The sequence below is a fragment of the Synchiropus splendidus genome, chromosome 19 (assembly GCF_027744825.2).
Source record: "Synchiropus splendidus isolate RoL2022-P1 chromosome 19, RoL_Sspl_1.0, whole genome shotgun sequence".
Classification (NCBI taxonomy): Eukaryota; Metazoa; Chordata; class Actinopteri; order Syngnathiformes; family Callionymidae; genus Synchiropus; species Synchiropus splendidus.
The window spans coordinates 2727409-2747664 of record NC_071352.1 but is presented as its reverse complement, the minus strand read 5'-3'; the positions used below and the strand labels follow the sequence as shown (position 1 = coordinate 2747664).

Here is a 20256-nt window from a genome sequence, read left to right as displayed (position 1 = left end):
CACCGTTGTGTCTCGCACCAGCAGCAAAGATGAAGAAGAAACAGCGACCCCTCCTCCTGGGCAGTTCGGGGGCTGGCAGAACTCTGAGGCTGCACAAATACTCTGCTGCAGTGTAGCCGTCTGCAGTGCGGAGACTCCCGGACATCCAGCGGAGGCGACACCCGACGGTAAGTGATCTCATCCCGGCTTTGAGTCATCCTCTGCCGGGTCCGCCTGCAGGGACGGAGAATACCCCCCGCCTCCCTCCCTCTCCACCACAGCACCACTACACTCCGGCTGTCTGGCACAGAAAGTCCGGATGTGCTGCAGCAGCTACACAAACATCGTCGAGAAAAGCTGCTATTAATCGCCTTCGAGAAATCTAAGATGTGGCTCGATAAACATCGATGACTGCCGCGAGAGCCTGGCGGAACCAGTTCGAACCAGATCTCCCAGCAGAGCAGGAACCCTAAAAATAACCGTAGAAACAAGTTCCCCAGCATCTGATAAAACCAGCGAGTCCAAACACAAGCAGCATCTCTTGCACCTTTCCTACACTGTTGATGTGCCTTTTCACAATCGTCCTTCTGTTGTGTTCCAGTGCTCTGAAAGACTCCTGGAGGCTCCTGGACCCACTTTTTTGGACCAGCGTCAAGTAAGAACTGTGATTTATTTTCGGTCACATGACCAGCATTTATTTGTGGGTGACATAATTCCCTGATGCTCAGCTTATTATTGGTGTTACAATATAATGACTGACTGCATAAATTTGCTTTTTTGTCAATGTCGAAAATCATTCAAAACAAAACGGAGAAGCACTTTTTAATAGTCACGCATTTATAATAATATTCTAATCGTAATTGGTTGCTAAATGTGTGCATCTAATGTTTTTAGAGTTATTTCCTTGCCAAACTGAAAATGGGTAGATGTTTTTAAAATGAAAAAACATCATTATGTCCCAGTTTTTCAAGTCGTCAAGTCAGCCTCCTCTACCGGCACCGTCTGCATCCTCCCGACTCACAAGTTTCCTCTTCTTATCCTCATGAAACTAGAAGATAGTCGCCTGTAAAAATAAATGTGTGACCAAAGGTTGTGTGTGTAGAGCAGTGTTTTTGTTTTCAGTTAAACATTCCTTTATATATTTATTTGCTTTTTAAAAATAATTTCCTACTGTATATTTGCATGTGACATGCCAATTATTTTTTTTTTTATGACAGTAATGGATGTTAGTTGGATCTGTTCAAGACAATCCAAATACTGTTCTTGTTAATATGATCCTCCTTGTGAAAGAAACATAGAAGTAATTGATTGAAAGACTTTCACCGCGACAGAAATGTTGATTGAAGTAAGCAAGATAATCGAGTCATGATTATTGATTCCTCTTTTATATACCATGCCATGGAAGCGTGCATAAATTCAGTCAAGGATTTGAATGATAAATTAAAATGAGAAAAAAAAGAATTTCCTTTGGATTTGAATCCATGTTTTTTACCGGAAATGAGGTTGTGACCGAGATGCTGCTGTGCAGGACAGGGGCGGAACAGTCTTGGGTACGTCCGGGTCCTGTCAAAACAGACCTTTGCAATCTTCCTTCACCTGGCCATATCTTCCAACTAACTGGGCTCGTCCCATCATGTCCTGCTGTTGCTGAGAACCGCATGAACCCCAGATCAACCCGCTTGATCTGAGACTGGTAGGCGTCTGGATTAGTCTGGCGCATCTCTGTTTGCTGTCGGACTATTGTGGCTTGCATCCCTGCTGTGGCAGTATACCACTCCAGGCACCCAGCACTCAGCGAAGGAAAATGTGATCGTGAACTCCTGAGCCAATCCAACAATTCCCGAGGCCAGTGGAGTGGCCCTGTGACCCTCTGACTTCCACCAGCGGTGCTTCTCCCCCCGGGTGTCAAGATGAAATTCCTCTCTTGTCTCTTGTTGAAGTCTTTTAGCTCTCATCCTCTCATTCTTGTTCCCACTGTACTGTCTGGCTTCCTTGATGAGAGTTGTGTTGATGTTTGAGTGTTCGGCTGAAGATAATGCAGAGACTCAATGACTGTCATTGTTGTCATGACTGGCTGGGACTGGTCTGTGAAATCATGATCGGAGATCGCTCAGATTAGAATGAGCTGGGGAGAAGGGTGTGTGTGTGAGTGCGTCGGGGAAATTTTCAGCCAGAAGTGGAGGGTATGAAGGGATGAAAGGAGGCTGTTTCACGATGTGGCTGATTGACTGTGTAGACGCACAGGGACAAACTCAAGTGGTTTTATGTGCTCTGGGAGATGGTTGGCTTGAGATGGAGTCCAAGACAGATTGATATATCTGTGTGTGTGTGTGTGTGTGTGTGTTGATGTTGAGAACTATGAATATCCCAGTGTCTGAGAGAAACCAACAAACAGAGGAGTCAATAACAGTCTGGAAGTTGAACATGTTTTGCCTTCCAGAATAGTTACTGACATCCAGTACTGGAGGTAATGGTCAATGACTCTCACCCTCGTCTGGTACTGCATTTTCCACCCCTGATTTCGACTAAACAGATGAGATATGATCAGCCGGCACGAGTGAAGGGGGAAGTTCTGCAGTGAACTGCTTGCTGTTTTGTGGCAGGCTCTTGCGACATAGATTTGACAATTATCAACTGCAACTTTGCTGCTGCTCACAAACACTCCCGCTGGTTTCAGTTTGCATATCAAGGAGGTGTTTACGCTTCAAAGAGTGTGAGATACTGAGCTAGAGGAAGAGCCAGGACTACAATCACACTCAATTGTGATTAATAGTAGTTTGTTTGGGAGTTTTGCAGAAAAATTAAAACAGGTTTTGTGGCTATGCATGTTGTGGCAAATGTAGCGTTGAGCTGAACTCATGAAATGAGCTTCCAGCCCTTTAAAAAATAAGTGGATTAAATGACACTTGTTGTTATAATTCCCTCTAATCTTGTTTCAAACGTGTCGCGCCCAGCAGAGAACACAGTATCAACAACTCCACATTCAAGAAAACAGGTTGAATTCTCGGTGTGTAGGGGCATCACTTGATGCAACTGCACCACTCTCTGGGCACCGCTCACAATAGGTGTTAGACGTCCGTCATGTGATCAAGTCTTTGTTGTGTGACATTATCTTCAGTGTTCACAAGAGTTTTACTGCTGCAATCATTGTGAATGATACTCGACGAAAACAAAACATGGCCGTAATGATGTGGGTTTATTGGCTTCAGTATTGATATTTAGTTGAATGAATGACGTTCAATGGATCATGTTTGTTTGTCTGCATGTGTCAGCGCTTTCATCGCCATAAATGTTCAGGTCTAAACTGAGTGCTTTGTTGTGCTAAAAAAAAAAAATCATAAACCAACTTCCTTCCAACGTCCCGTTACCAGCCCGGTGACACCGCATGGTGGACCAGACCAACTCTGGTCACAACCCCCTGCAGCCGCAGTTACACAACACAAGAGTGTTTGCCAGTGCAGCTGTGGGTCAACAGAGGTTAGACTGTATCAGCCCGGCCCCAACCGGATCGCACACGCTCTCCAAACTGTTTTAACAGCCACAGTCAATTCAGGTGAATTGGCTGTGTTGTTCTGTTGTTCTGACAGCCCTTGAACACACCGTTCTTAATCCACTCGTCTGATTGGTTTGTTTTTCTGGCGGCTGAGGTTTAAAGCCAGGGCAGGTTCGATCTGAACTGAAGGATGAGTAACGTGAGAAAGGGAGAGCAAAAAGCAGTGATCTGGAACAAAGCTCGAGTCTGTGCTCACAAACAAGGTATTGTCCTCAGCAGCTTGGTTGAGGAGTGAGTGCTAGGTGTGTTTGTTCCCTGTTGTGTCCCAGAAGTCAAGTTCAGCGAGAATGCTACTGCACCTCTGATATGCAATCCGGACTGTCTACTCGACCCTTGGAGCAGCTACACGCAATAGTTCTCTGTGTCGATAGGACTGCTAGACTTTCACTGAGGGTGAAACATGAACAGTAAAGTTGGAGCAGCTGGCACATGGATTTCACTATTATTAGCATTTATTTAATTATTTTACAATATTTCAGTTTCTTCTTACTTACGTAGAGAACACCAGCATTATAGTCCTTCATTCCAGCCTCTCAAAGCAATATGTAAATATTATTTTTATTTCTTTTAGGTTGAAAATGCAATTTATAGCTAAGTATTTGAAGCTGTTGCTGGGGTTGTGGGTTTGACCCATTTTAGGGTCATGAGATGTCATGCCTCAGCGGCAGAGTGTTGATGAAACAAGGCAGGTCCCAAATCAGTCACAGATAAGTCATGGCTTGTTTTAACATTTAAAGGTCTCACGTCTTAAGACAGCGGTCTCCCAACCGGCCGTCAGGCTTTGGCTTGCCCTCTCCAGTCACCACGGTGGTGCTCAACAGCTGAAGTCTGAGTAGCGTCATCTCTGAAGCGCTGCATCTTGAAGGTGACCAGGATCAGTGTGGACGTTTCAGCCTCCCGGGACTGGAGCTCCTCCGTTTGACCTGGTCAGCTGTAGTGGCATGGGTTATAGGCGGCATGCAAATGAGCACTGACTGGCAGAGAGAAAGCCTGAAGTGGTCGCTGAAGGAACTGCCCATGTAAGCGTTCCACTTGTGTGTTCTTGACCGTTTGTCCTCCTGAGACTGAGCTCATGTGTTTTCTCAAAGTGTAACTGTCTTTTTCAGTCGGCTCTTCTAGCAGTACTTCACTAACTTTGCCCATGTAGTCTTTTTATATGCTTGTGACTTGAGAACTTGGTACTTGGATATCGGAACTGAGGAGTTCCTGCACTGGGCTCTTCTTCTTCAGCTGTGGATACCTGGGTCAGCCTCCTACCGAGTCCAGACTCCCGGGTTTAATCAGGCGTACTGCGCTCGCTTTGTGCCGCAATTCCAGTGTGTCCCAGTTGAATCTGAGTGTGTAGCTTCATTACAACCCCCTCCTCACATATACACCACTGCTGGGCATACGGAGATGCAGTCTTGTGTAACTCTCTCTCCAAACCAGTTTCATCCAGTTCACGAGGTGTTGCCAAGAGACGGTGGAGTGTGTGCGTGCGCGCGCACGCCTTGGTGCGTGTGTGTAATAAGCCAGGGTTTCCTCAGCTTTGTGAAAGCAGATAACTGGAATGGTCCTGTTCCACGCTGCCTGTTACATAACCACCTAGTGAATGAGAGTGATAGCAGACAGACAGTCACCTCATCTTTAACTAATATCGTGCATTTCGGTCGCTCATCCCACACAGGCTGCTCCTCTTTCGCGCTGATTATTCCGCTTATAGATGTTTCTGGCTGACACAGTGGCAGTTTAAGCTAATTACATTAACAAAAACGCTCTTCACGCTCAAACGTTTGTCGGAATATATTCTGCTGCTTTGAATGATGGCTAAAGTCTCGTGGCTGGGCTTCCTTGCCAGCTTTTTCTTGCATGTGTACAAGATGGAAATTACAGAAGTGGTGTTGTATTTTTTTTAATAGTTTTTTTTTCCATTCAATATTAGAGACATAATATGATAGTCTTTATGCACTTGGTTTTCTGTCGTTGCCATGTGATCCAAAAGCATGTACCAGTGTTTTTGTAGTGTCAAAGATCCATTAAAAGCCAAGATGAATTATCACCTCTTCAATGTGATATAACCGATGATACTCTCGTATGGAAACAAGGGATTAAAGGCTGCTTGTGTATCACTTCACCATCTGAATCCATGAATATTTGAAGAAATGCTTCACTAAATTATAAGTTCCTAAATTATACTGATAAAATAATGAAGGGTAGCAATACTGTGTTAGTTCTCACTGTTAAAAGTTTTCTGTAGTCAAATGTTCACCTCGCACATTATTGACATTGTTACCCCCTCCCCATTCCTCAGGTGACCTGGTGAAGTTCCACTCTTGCGTCCCTGCTGCCTCCCCCCATCTCCTCTGTTGAGTGTTGCCATGGCTTCTTCACTGATGGGCTGCCAGCTTCCGCTTTCCCTGCAGAAGATTCTACGCCTCAGCGCTACAGGTGAGATGAATGCCTTGAAGTTGAACCTGCCGGCAGTTTATGAGCCACCACATGCTTTACAGGGCCATTGCACTGAAGCCTCCTGCAGCGCTGTACTCGCTGAAGAGTATTTCTTCATGATGCAGCTCGTATAATCCTACAATGATGTCTACAGTATTTTAAAGTTCCGGGGCTTGAGACAATGCCTGTGTTTTGTAAATGAATCGCCTCTATTGTTAAATGCTTTATTGGTCCCCCAGTGAGCAAATTTCTGTCCACTTGTTTCTTCAACAACAACTGACCCTGAGGGGAAATTCTGATCCAAAATATTTCTGGAAAGATGGTTGATAGATGTGTGTACTCTCAATTGCATTTAATGTTTTAATGTTTTTATTTAATGTTTAATTGCTAAATAATTAAGAATCTAAGTAAAATAGGTAAATATATAAAAAAATAATAATAAAATAGGTAAATAGATAAAGTATCCTATTAAAAATGTTGAAGTTTGTTTCACGTGTATAAAATAGTTTATGATGGCAATTTTGAGAGTCTACAGTGCTCCGGATCAAACTGTGCAGCTTATCACTCTCACACAAACTCAGACTGACTCTCACCTACAATCACAGCCCAGGGTGATTCCCGTTATCCCACCAGAGATAAGAGCCAATTCTGAAACAATATTATATCATCTTAGTGCCATAAATGTTGGACCTCAGAAGAGGAAGTGTGATTGCGCTTTTGACCGGCTGGTACCTGTTTCTGCTGGTCATTGTTGTCAATCATAAACGGTCACAAGCTCATAGGTATCAACTTCAAAGTTATCAACTGTATCATATTGCCATCAATCATTTCCGCGGGGTACAGTTTTTCACACAAACTGTGCGTCAGTCTGCACGAGATGTTAGTAATTTAAGAGTGGTTTGTCATGAGAAGGTTCTGCAGACTAACACTTCACAATTGTTACACACACACACAGAGACACAACGACAGAGGCATTGGATCAGAACATCGCACTTACGCCTGCACACACTGTACACTCATTTGTTCTAGTAGCACACTCTAACACCAGGGCCACTTATCGCACACAAATACAAACAATAAAGTCACATGGTCACCTCTGGCACACACAAACACACAAGTGGAATTCACACTGAGGCATACTGGCAGACGTTTCTCTCACTTTCCCACAGACCAAAAACGTCAAGGCAAGTAGTGATGACATATCGTTCAAATCAAAACAATGCTCTTTTCAATGGGAACTATTTGGAGAGACAATTTGACCATTTTGATAGAAACCCATCACCAGGAACCTGCTCACTGGGAAGGAAAATCTGAACTACTGACCTGGTTCTCACCTGAGGGAGAGCTGCCCAGCCTCTGAAGGAGCTGGAGTTTACCGCAGATGTCCAACTTACCGCAGCTGATTACTATAGGGAGTACTGGTTGCTGTGTTTGCAGCCTTTGAAAAAAAATCTCTTTCTTTAAGTAGAAGTCATAGGTGTAGTGTAACGTATTTTAAGCCATGCTCACATTTTACAGTGTATTTTACCTGCGATATAGTTCCATGGAGTCAAGCATGTCTCTGATTTAAAAAGAAAGTTCTCTCAGTGGCCTGGAAGTTCTTCATTTTGCCCTCCAGCGTCTGGAGTCTGACCTGCTCTCATTAATTAGAACTCTGTCTCCAGTGGCTTGTTCATGCAGGATGATGATCTGCCTTCCTGTCAGCTGGATCCGACCTGAAGTCCTTAACCATCCTACTGCCCACTTCTTTGTTTGATCTGGTGTCAAAGAGGACCAAACCAGAGCTGTTCATTTGTCCAATTTTTGAACATGAAACGATTCCTGGTTGATTTTGGAGACAGATTGCAGTAATGCACAGAGCATAAACACTGCAACAAACACCAACCTAAACATCTTTGTTTCGGTGCTCCAGTTATGCGCCAGTGACCTCACTCTCCTGTGGGGAGGATGGTTTTAAACTAAAAAGAGTCCTACCATGTGAGAGCGGTTAAAACTTTGTTGTGTTTCGTTGCTCCTTAAATCTTAAAATAAACTGCGTGGTGCAATTCCTAAACCAGTCACAAAGTATGGTTGGCTGCGAGGTTTCACATGTGTACGCCACCTCAAAATTACCTGCATCAGAGTCTTGCATCGAAGGTTTGACACACATGTTAAAGCGATTCTGCGTGGACTCGGTGCACGCATATGGCTCTGTGAGTAATGTGAGATATTGCAGCAGTAAGTAAGTGGGAGTGAAGAAAGTCTATTCATATGGTCTATTGATACGGGCAAGTGTGTGCAAATGTAGTTGCATGCATGCAAGAAGCTTCTGCTGACACCAGCTTCAGTTGATATTTTAAGTAAAGTTCAACAGTTTAAATCATTGAATTTCTACTGTCTGTGATTTGAGTTATTTTCTATTTCATTAAAAGAAAAAAAGGGTCCAATCAGTTCAAAGGTTGTTGAAATAGCATTTACTGTCATATGCACCAGAAGTTTAATTCGAGAACAATCTAACCAATGAAATACTGGTCTGGGCGCTGCTGTCCTATGTATTCTTGCTCAGTACAGCCCAAGCTGTGCTGAATGACCCCACAGCCCAATAGCTGCTTGTGGCCCCTGCTCTTTGATTATCAAAGTCAAACAGTGACTGCGCTAAACATTAACTTGTGCGCTCTCACGTGTGTTCTTATCTGAGCGCGGCAAGTACAGGAGATCATTTCCCTGTCCAGTCCAACTAGTCTTTTGTGCTTATAGTGGTCATCTTCACCCTTCCCTTTCACTCATCGATGATAAATGTGTTTTATAGTGGAGCTCAATCTTGCCTCAGTGGTGTTGATGTCAAGTCTTATCATGTTTTCTCAGGTAGTTTAGCCGTTTTACACAGCTTCAGACTTATAACTTAAAAATACAGAGAGACTAGCATTCGCTTGTAAACGTGACGACCTGAACCCGACAGATCAGAGGGTAAACTTGTGTTTGTTTGACCTGTGAAGACAAAAAATATACATCAGTACTATTGTTTTTTTGTTGCTGTATTTGCTTTCATTTACCTTACTTAAACTGTACTGCTGTTTATTGGACAATGTAGTTGTTTTGCTGATCACTTGAAAGTGTTGTGGGGGAAAAATAAGAAAAATAAGTGAATAGACCTATGTCAACAATAACAAACATGTATTGAGCAAACATAACATTGTTAACATAATAAAAAGCAAATAACAGTATATTTCTTTTTGTTCCGGTCCTGTATATTGACACACAGGACTAAACAGTTTGCTGTTTTTTTGTTTGTCAGGATGCAGATTTTCCAGCAAAGCAGCACCAAAGACCCAGGTGGAGTTTGAGTATGACGGACCATCCATGAAGACCACTGTCCCTGGACCACGGTCCCAGGTAGACCACAATCTCAAACACATCCAGCTGGATTCCCATCAGTTATGATAACCTAAGTGTGACCTACTTTGTCTCCATCATTAGGAACTCACCAAACAGCTGGGAGGTATTCAGGTGAGTCTGGCTCCAAAGCTGTCCGTCACTGTGGGATTTACTTGACTGTGGGGGTGGATCATGGGGAATATTGGTCAAGCTGGTGGCTGGCTGTCGTGTGGAGGATTGTCAGGAACAAGTGATAGCATCAGGTCAATAGGCGGGTGCTCCATCAGCACAGGAGTGAATGCGTGTCCACAAGTGCAGATGGGATGTTCAATTAAATCAGCCCAGTGAACTAGCTAAATAAGCCCTGCAGCGCAGCACTGTAGCTCCACAGTCAAACAAGGCGCGTGTGACTGTGTCCGTTTCTGTTGCAGTCATTTACATGACGGTAAACTTAGATTTGCATCCTTGTGTTAGTGTTTTGTTTCAAAACTGTCACAAGATGAGAGCTGGCCTTGATTCACCCTCTAGGTTTGGCTTCCAGAGCACTTTAATGTTAACCCAACTACAGTTGCGTAGATTCGCCAGTGTGCCCCACTTCATGACCCAACATTAAGGACTTAGACCGCTTCAAATCCAAAGTACTGATATATTTTCAGGTCTCATGTCCTTTTGGGTAGATTACTGTGGAAGAATATACCAAATTAATTCAGTGATGTCAAGTGAATCAGCTTTCAGTCAAAACTTCCTGCCAAGTGCTTGGAAAAGGTGTAATCCTGCAGCAGCATTAGCTGATATGGGCCTCCCATTCAATACACCCGATTGTTTAGTGAGCATGTCTTACCAATAAGCTGTTGAAAATGAGAAATTTTTGCTCCTGAAAAGTGACCTGGAATTACCGTGAGAACAAAATATTCAAGATATAATTGACCTACTGTACAGTATAGCAATCATCTGTCAAGTTGGGTTTTTCCTTGCTGACCTTGACCCGCCATTCTCTTCTTCGAAACAACACCTGGTCTCTCTTCTGCTGAGTTTTATCGATGTAAACAGTAAGCTTTAAAACTCACTACATCAGCCAGTTTGAAAACAACGAACAAGCAGCCCACGGTCACAGCTGTAGATGGCGCTCCATGCTTCACGTCCTTCCTTTGCATGAGTGATTCTGAAAAGGCCAGTTCATGAATTTTTCAGAGCAGAGTCCAGGTGTTTGAGAAGCCTTCAGGATTCCCCCCTTTGGTGATTTTTAATCCGTGTTTTGTACACAATTTTATGATGCACAAGAAACAATTGACCGTCTGTTTGAACTTAGATAGTGAACCTTGCATCCCACGTGGCAGAGGCAGGTCTGGTGGGGTGTATTCGGAGGAACCCTGTGAAAACAATGACCACCATGCCAAGTGCAGTGGTGTGGACTCTTCTAATTTTTTCAAACTCTCTTAAGAATGTTGCTGCCGTCAACTTCTTCTGCAACTATGAAGAGAGCCGAGGGAACTACCTGGTGGATGTGGACGGAAACCGCATGCTGGATGTCTACACACAGATCTCCTCCATCCCTATTGGTGAGAAGGACCTCCGTCTGTTTTGAGATGTGGTGGAGATTATGATTATGATGGGTTTTGCTATAGATTAGGCTGCTGTGAAAGTATCTCCTACACAGGTTTATTACAGGTTTGTAGATGAATGTGAGTAAACATTAATCTTTTCTCATGAGTCCCGCTTCAGTGTGACTAACTTCTTGTCCACTGCTGTGTTTGTAGTTGGGTTGAGGCCGTCTACATTGAGATAGTTAGAAAGTGTTTTCTCAACTCTGGTCCGAGCCCATCTTCACGGAGTCAGAGATGCTGGAGTCTGTCCTCCCTACGGACCTGGTCCAGTCCCTTCCCTCCCTTTCTTCCACCCCTTGTGTTATTTGTGCGGAAAGCGGAACCATACGGTGTTTTCGCAGCCAGAAATAGCAGTGTTCATGATGAAAGTAACCCAAGAAGAAGTCAAGGCTGGGAACTATCTTTGAAGTTATTTTTAAATTCAGATTGAGTCAGAGCGAGTGCTCCAGTTTGGCTGCAGTACTGCATTCTATGGCCCCAGGGCCCCCCCGCAGCAACAAAAGCAGTTTTGTGGCCGCCAGGAACTCGCCTGCTAATTTATTCAGGACCTGTGAGTTTGTGTCGTGGAGGAAGCTTTCTGCAGAAATGCCCTCAGTGTTGACCAATTTTAACCCTAACAGTGTGTTTTTGATCACCCCTCCCTGTTTCGTCTCAATGTGAAAACTCACTCTGTCTGGAAGTTTTGAACCCCACCTAACCAGTGGGTTTCCAGCCTGGTTTACCCTTTTCAAGTGAATCCAGGCCACCAGTGTCGACACTTAGAAAACAATGACTGCATTTTTAGTCCATTTTATTTACTGTATATAATTGATATTTATTTACTGTGCATGCAGATGTGACTTGCACATGACAAGAAATTTAAATGCTGATGATGGTCACGTGCCTGTCGCCATGGTTACCGAGCATGGTGCGGACAACTCAGACCTTGGACAGTTGCTCATTCATGTTCATAATTGGTTAATCTGCGACTGTTGCAGAGAAATGTGGCACAACAGGGTGTAAACCAGTTTCTAAATAAAAATGTAAACCAATCTCAGGTCAGTGTTCAAAGCAAAGGTGTATTTTCTAGCTCTCTTAACTTATTTTTGCACATTTTTTGTTGGCCATTAGGCCAGGAATTCAGGAATTCCGGAGCTTTTTGTTGCTTCACATGGATCATGTGGTGTTCCCTAGTCAGGTTAGGACCAGTCTAGTATATACACATGGTGCAGGGTCTGCCCTCGCGGTGCTGGTGAAACTTGTAGGAACCCAACAGACAATTAAAAAAATAGTATAACAATATGATATAATAATATAATATGTAGATGGTGTTACCTACTTGCGTCAGCTTCATTTTTGGTTCGAACTTGGTTGGTGATGTAGTTTTATGGACCTGGAAATGGTTAAAATATGCATCAATATTCATTCAATATCATTTAGGTACGAGTAAATGTGATAAAAGAAATGTGTTGGAAGATTTAGGAGGACAAAGATTTATATTCAAATGATGCAAAGCAAATAAAAGTAATAGAAAACAAATCACTAATAACTACTGTGACATAACTCTATGTACTTATATGCATCCTCTAACTGGACATTGATGTCAGTAATTTCTGGTTATTATTGGGGTTGTGTTTTTATTAGAGGTGGAAAAATAATGCAGCTAATTTAAGGTTGATTATGAATTAACTATGATTGATGGCATGTCAATATTTGCTGACAAATAGGTACATATAAGCGTACAGTTACAGTCCCGGTCCTAGTATTCACGTAGCATTCGGAAGCCTGCGAGCAGTGAAGCTGCCGGACCGGCCCACTGGTCGGGACTGCAGCTTGATGTTTCCCTCTCAGTCCAGATCAGGTCGGTCCCTGTCCTGACGGGTCACGTCAGCTGACTTCAGCATCTGTTTCTCTAACAGTGCTCTGACAGTGATGCCGGTGGTGGCAGCGCAGACTTGTCAGACTTGCCTCAGGTGGACAAGCCCCACAGTGTGGAAACACAAGTGTCCTCTCCCAACAATTTGCTCTCCCTCATCTGACTCCCGGACCCCGAGACAGCCTGCGACAGCTCGTGCGTGCTCTGATTGGCTTTGTGATGGAGTGCTGTGGGGGGTTCTGAGCTAGAAAGCTGCCCTCCGGCATCTCAATGAGAGAAGCACAGGATTGCTCCGCCTCCTTATGCGTCGGGGCATGTGTGAAGTGGCCGGAATAAATGTTCCTGGAGTCTTAGATCTTTCAGCTGCCGAGAGTTTTACCCAATTTCCACGCCTTATTGCCTTCATATCGGCCCTTGCTTGGCTGGGTTTTCCACTTGAAAGACTTCTTCTATCATCTTCTATCAGGTTGTGTTGAGAGCCGAACTTACGAGTGGGATGTATATCAGTCAAAGAGATGCTAGATGAACCTGGTGGGGTCTCTGTGGCCATGGATCTTTCACGTCAATCTCTGAGGATGCTGTTACGTAGGCGATCCGAGAAGCGCTTGAGCTGTACATCGCCTCCCTCTACTGGCCAGATTCGGAACAGCATTTTTATGTAAGGCTGCTGCATCACTTTATATAAGGTTCAAAATTGTCAGAGTTTTTCAGTTCTTCTGAGGCTAAATCGGATTGTGATAATCAAAATTGTCTCCATCACCAACAGGACTTCCTAATGAGTGGTGTCTGTTCTTGTGTCAGCTGTTGCCAGTGCCATAAACTTAAAGCTCCAAGGAAGAACTAGGGATCAGACTCCTTCACCGAAAGATAACTTTAATTCTAGATGGACCTCAAAGTCTTCTTCAAGAGCAGGTGTCTGGGCATAAATATTCTTGAGCTCGAGAGTTGACCGGGTCAGTGAAGTGCTTTGGTTCGCATCAGTGCAGTATTGTGTAACACGTTGTGAGGAGACTTCTCCATTAGTAGTGTCGCTGCATCGTCTTGCTCAAGTGACCCACTTCCATGTGTTTGGGGAAACCGCATTGTCACAAGTCTGATTCCAAAAAAGGGCCGGGGCTATGCTTCAAAGTCATTTCAAAGAGCAAGAGGTGACTGGTCAAACATGCGTTAGGAACGTTTTCTGCTGGAGGAAATGGTTGTTTCATGCGGTGTTTCAAATGCGTTTTTATCCTCTTTTGCTTCTCAGGCTACAACCATCCTGCTCTGCACAAGGTCATCACCAACCCCAGCAACATGGTAGGTGGACCTCAGCTGCAGGACTTTAGATTGTGGAGACGCCATGCAGCATCACCTCTGAGTCCCTGCTCTGCAACAACTGCTGGTTTCCGCTGTGCTTTCACCTCAGAGTGCGTTCGTGAACCGACCTGCCCTGGGAATCCTACCTCCGGAGAGCTTCCCTGACAAACTCACCGAGAGTCTTCTCTCAGTAAGAGACACTGAGGCTCCATCTTGCTGTGTGTTGTTGGTTCATGTGCCGTCCTTTACACCACAGGTGGCTCCCAGTGGAATGAGCCGGGTGCAGACTATGGCCTGTGGGTCCTGCTCCAACGAAAACGCCTACAAAGCCATATTCATCTGGTACAGGGTATGTGAGAGCAGCCTTAGTAGAAGGCAAAACTTTGGTTTCATTACAATATTTTTATTTTTATTTACAACTGTTGTACATATTACCATCAACTTCTCTTCTTTTAAGCTAAAACAGACTGTATGCTAATGCTAACCGCTCTTAGCTTACTGAAAAACAGTTTTCTGAACTTGAACTGCCAAACTTACTCAGAGTTACCTTTTGTTTTCCACAGAACAAAGAGCGAGGTCACAACTTGCCGTCAGAACAAGAGCTCAGCTCCTGCATGATCAACAAGGTGGGTGCTTCAGCGACTCAGAAGAAACCTTGAAATACAAGATGTTGAAGCGTTTGTTGGCGGAAATCATGTTTGATTCTGGTGAAATTGTATGCAAAATGTGCTGGTTTAATTGACATTAAGGAGTAATTACAACTGTAGGTTAGTAATCTTTGACAATATTAAGAGGACGCTGTAGCAAATGTAATAAATCTGTATTCTTCATATGGGACTCCCATTGAGAACGTGAGCTCTGACAGGCTCCAGCCAAGTTTGACTGTTAGATGGGAGGATTCAAGACTCTCATAGACAAGATAACAAAGTCAACGTGAAATGACCATGTGAACCAGGGCGAGGATCCTGGAAGCACTCGAGTGATCTATTGTTGCTAGTAGCAACGGTGCTAAATAAAGAGTATTGGAGGACAGAAACATCTGTTGGTCTTATAACAAGCCCGTCTGATTTCACCTGCCTCTCCCCCTCCTGTCTCAGGGCCCTGGATGTCCAGAACTCTCCATCCTGTCTTTCATGGGAGGCTTCCATGGACGCACCATGGGTGAGTGCCATGATGTGGAGGGCAACTCTCTGCTGAGCTGGTTAAGCTTTTATCTCAGAAGCTTCTTTAATACCTTCTGGGGCGTGTTGCTTAAGCCCAGCTGCAAATCCAATTTGATACATGTTTGAGATAGCATTTAGTCACTTTGGTTTCAATTACAGCGAGACTGAGTCCCGTCATGCTCCTCACTGTGAAACGGTTAAGAGTTGATTCCTGATGAACTCAGAATGTATTTGATCAGTCGTGAATTTCACAGTGCTACTCCTTACTCAAGCATATTGTGGTTTTGTTATTTTTAAAAATATTTTTGTTGTATATTTCTCTCAGTATTTGTTCGTACTTATTATTATTATTATTATTATTATTATTACTTATTATTCCGTATCTTTCGTTGTGTATTTTTATTATTTTTTATTTTGTTATATAATGGACTTTTTTAGTCTATTTTATTTTTGTGGATATTTTTTTATTTTATTATTATTATTTTTATTATTTTTATTTTCCTGTGTGAAGCTGTGCAGTATTTGGCTGCTTTATTTGTATTTTAATTTCCTCATCGTGGGACAAAGACAGGATTATCGTTTGGATTTCATTGTTTTGAATTTATTGTGCCTTGATTTCCTGTCAGGTTGCCTGGCAACAACACACTCCAAGTCGATCCACAAATTGGATGTGCCGACATTTGATTGGCCAATTGCCCACTTCCCAAAACTGCAGTACCCGCTGGAGCAGTTCACCAGGGAGAACGCCGCCGAGGAAGCTCGCTGTTTGGAGGAGGTACAGTGTGTGTGTGCTCTTATATCCCGCCTTGTGGGGACTTATTTTTGATATAACACTATGGGGACCTTTTGCTGGTCCCTACAGGTCCAAACCTCAATTTTGACCCTCAACATAACTGGGTGATTCTAACTGGGTTCCAGTGTGGTTCAGAATCCTGGTTCGGGTGAGCCATGTGTTTAGGGGGAGAGGCTGGTGTAAGGGTGATGTCCAGGAGAGGTCCTCACAAGGACAGAGAGACAGGTGTGTGTGTGTATGTCACTGAGAGCCACCCTGGTTTTCTGACAGCTGCCAGATCAGTTTGTCACGACAGATGCTGAAGGGTCTCCAAGTTAGCAGGGTCACACAATGACTTGTTTTTCTCCTGTTGTTGGATGAAGCTTCCACCACCATGAGAGAGGAAGTGATGTGGCCATAGAAGCACTAGTGTCAGTGCCCTAATGAAGACCAAGAGACCAGCCCTGGTCGTGTTCCCCTGGCCTGCAGTGGTCAGTAGCAGTCATTGGGTTGCTGCTGTGTGTCTGCAGGTGGAGGATCTGATGGTCAAGTGGAGGCAGAAGGGCAAGCCAGTGGCAGGCATTGTTGTGGAGCCCATCCAAGCTGAGGGCGGAGACAACCACGCCTCTGCGGACTTCTTCAGGAGCCTGCGAAACATTGCTCGCAAGGTAGCTGGCTTTCACTCTGCTCTCTGTTCTGGGGTCTCAGTGGTTCAGCGCTCCGATATCTCCTCCTGCAGCACGGCAGCGCCTTCCTGGTGGATGAGGTCCAGACTGGAGGCGGGGCTACAGGGAAGTTCTGGGCTCACGAGCACTGGGGCCTGGACGACCCTGGTGACATCGTGTCCTTCAGCAAGAAGCTCCTGACGGGAGGTTTCTTCCACAAGTTTGAGTTCCAGGCTGATCAGGTTTGTGACATTGTCCTGTGGAGTCACAGTAGGTCACCTGGAGGGATCAGAGGACCATCCCAGCCCCGCCTCTCCTGACCTCTTGCTTCCTTTCTGAACAGCCGTACCGTATTTTCAACACCTGGATGGGCGACCCCACCAAGAACTTGTTCCTGTGCGAGGTTCTGGATGTGATCCGCCGAGAGAACCTTCTGGACGAAGTGACCCGGTCAGGGAAGACCTTGCTCAACGGCCTGTGTGAGCTGCAGGTGAGGTCCTGTTGATCCTCCATGTCTGTGGAGGCTCTTCCAGTCAACTAACACACTCACACGTGTGGAAAATGATGTGGATTTACTTGACCCTGGACTTTGACTCTCTGCCTCAGACTCAGTTCCCCGGGGTCCTGAGCCGAGCCCGAGGACAGGGGACCTTCTGCGCCATCGATGTCTGCGATGAGACCACACGCAACAAAATCCTCATTGCCGCCAGAAACAAAGGTATGAAGGTCACTGGGCCCCACGACACCAAGACGCCAGGTTGATGCTCATGGTTCAGGAGTTATGCAGACTTAACAAACACTCAAATGGCACCTGAGAGTGAGAATTGGCTCCGATAGCAGTGTTGTCTTTAATACAATCTGTCCAAGTTTTAGAAGCAGAAAATGTGTTTTATTTCAGGGCGTTTTACAGTGTTCGTTTTCAGCACCAGTCTCACTGCAAACCGAGCTGTGGCTGCCACTGACGCTGGGAAGACCAGCAGGCTGCTCAGCTGGGACGTTGCTGCTGTTGTAAACAGCCAGAACGCTTTTTAGTTTTCTCTTCTCAGGTTGCATATTCATGAGTAATTATCATGTCATGACCTTGAAAATTCCATTTACACAACTAAGAAAGTCCATCTGAGGCTGCGCTCGTGGCTCATGGTGGCGTTTGACACGAAGCTGTGAGACTTCTGACCCAAGTTTACCTGCTCCTGACAGGCATCCTGCTGGGAGGCTGTGGAGACCGCTCCATCCGCTTCCGTCCCTCGTTGGTCTTCAAAGAGTACCACGTCCACCTCTTCCTCAACATCTTCAATGACGTGATGACCCAGTTCAAATAAGTGGTCCCAGCGTCGGATCTCCAGCGAGGCTCGGTGAAGCCGCCCGAAACCGTTCCTCTGCCACACAAAGCACAATCCACACAGTAACTAGCACAGACCTCAGATGACCACAGTCCAAGGTCAGAGACCAATCCAACGCTAAGCTGTTCAGTTTGGTGGGTTACTGTCGTTGATCATCTCGCAGAATGTTGTTGCCGGATCAAGATCTTTCAATCCATGTTCCAATCATAACTCATGTTCCAATACTGACCAGCAGGGAGGGCTGTTCCTCTCTAGATTCAGGAGCACCTTTAACCCCCTCCATCGACTTGAATGAATAACACGTTCTCTGCCTCCTCTGGAGTTTGTTTGGTTCGCCCTGACATATCGGCCGTCGCCAGCCACCAGTCTGCTGCTGTTGTAACCTTCGCCGTCTTTGTAGCTTGTTTGACCAGAATGTTCTCTGGATGTCTGTGGAACTGTGTTGGAATATATATGTATGTGAAGTGTCAAGGAGCCTCACTAGCAAGGCATGTTCAGCCACTGTTCGTGTACGGAGAAGGGATGCTAGAACATGGACGCCCCACAGAGTCAGAACTGTCTAGGCACTAAACTTCTGGTGTTTGGTGATCACACTGATCATTCTTCCTTTCTGAATCCACGCATGTTTCGGTTGTTCTGACGTGGAGGCGACGGTGAGATGGGGAAGCCTCTGGAGTCCTTCCAACTGAATGTCCTCTGAAGGCCTCTCACAAAGTATAAACCCCGCATGTGCTGCTCCTTCTTCTCTGATTCGCCCAGATAAATGTGAACTTTCAATGAACCTTGAAAATTTCATTGGATATTTAGCGCCTGCATGCTAATTCTTTGTGATATATTTTTTTTAAACAATAGTTTGTTTTATTCTCCTTGTTGTGCTACTGTCGGCAGCCATGTCCTGGCGCGCTTGAGCGCCTCCTGCTGATATCTGTTCGCCATTCCACCGTAAAAATGTCAGCACCGTTGGAAAAACAAAAGTCTTAAATCATTTGCGTCCACGTTTTATGTTTGTGCTTATGAATCATTATTATTGTTTTGTAGGCAATAATAACAAAGCTGCCCTTTCATTCACCTGAGAATAAAACCTAACGTAGCCTTTATGTAGATGCTAGGTGGAGATGACTCCTGGAGCTGTGTTGTGAGCAGATGATCCCTGGCTTTGTACTGAGGAGTGCAGAGTGAAGGTGGAGCTGAACTGACACATGTGGGACTCATGTTCTGCATGGGGAAGTGGACAAAGGTCATGGGATGTTTGGCATGAAACACAAGGCTTACCCCATTAGCGTTAGCATTAATGCTGGGTGTCGTGACTGACAGCATGTGGAAGTGAGAGGAGGCTTTCTCATCACCCAGATGCTTTGTCGACGTTTTGCAAACTCCAGCTCCAACCGGCGCATGTTTCCTTCGACCTGTGGCTTACACTTTGATCCCAAGATGTAGCAAACAGATCAACACCAACGTCTGGTGTTGGACCTCCAGCTGCTGCTTCTCGATCCAGGCCTCCACCAGTGTCTGTGAATGTTCCTCGGAGCTTGTCAGCCGGTGCAGAGACAGCGTCACCACCAGAGCAGCGATCTCCAGGCGGGGGTGGCGGGGTGGGGGGCGACGACAGCCTGGCCCGTCTCCTGGTCCTCAGTATTGTATAGAGATGAGTCTAACAAGCCTGTGTTGAAATTCGATGGCATTCTGTGTGTTTGCACTCGTGATCTGATCTTGGCGATTTTTGATGTAATTACTGTAGATTGCTCTTACTGTTGTCTTTAATACAATCTGTCCAAGTACTGTGAAAAATAAATCAAGTTTGGAGTAAACCTGTGGAGACCAGTTCCTGAAGACACCACACACCTATCCTTGTATCATCCTTCATACATGGATTCATCCTTGGACATGATGTTGCACCCAGATACTTGTTTTTCAGATAAATATTGACTTCTTTTTATATAAATATTGAGGACTTTTATTCATATTCTGGATGATAGCTCTTTTCTGTGTCGTATAAATCAGTATTTTTCCTTTTATTTTAATATAGTCACCTATTAATGGCAAACAATTATTCATTATTAAAATGAATATCATTTTAATAATGAATTTCAGCGATGAGTAAATAAAGGAGGGAGGACAACCATTGCGGTGAAGGTAGACGCCATGAAGACAGGTCTAAAGGCTGAGCAAGATCCGATTAACTAGCGGAGGAAAGTATATATTTATATATTTTAGCCCCATTATTAATATAAAACCTGAACAGAATATT

General features: G+C 44.7%; 1 protein-coding gene across 2 annotated transcripts; it reads left to right on the top strand.

Moving 5' to 3' along the window:
• Positions 1 to 22: 22 nt before the first annotated feature.
• On the top strand, positions 23 to 19806 carry abat (4-aminobutyrate aminotransferase). 2 transcript variants are annotated; one of them, XM_053850766.1, is made up of 17 exons: positions 23 to 167; positions 581 to 634; positions 5823 to 5959; positions 9234 to 9331; positions 9416 to 9445; positions 10755 to 10872; positions 14019 to 14068; positions 14178 to 14258; positions 14325 to 14417; positions 14632 to 14694; positions 15166 to 15229; positions 15858 to 16006; positions 16534 to 16671; positions 16743 to 16910; positions 17012 to 17158; positions 17275 to 17386; positions 17866 to 19806. In XM_053850766.1, exons 3-17 carry the CDS (start codon positions 5890 to 5892, stop codon positions 17985 to 17987), a joined length of 1503 nt encoding a protein of 500 aa, XP_053706741.1. In that variant the 5' UTR covers positions 23 to 167; positions 581 to 634; positions 5823 to 5889; the 3' UTR covers positions 17988 to 19806. The 2 variants fall into 2 exon arrangements, with proteins under 2 accessions (XP_053706741.1, XP_053706743.1); XM_053850768.1 differs by lacking the exon at positions 23 to 167 and having other exon boundaries at positions 291 to 634.
• Positions 19807 to 20256: the final 450 nt, after the last annotated feature.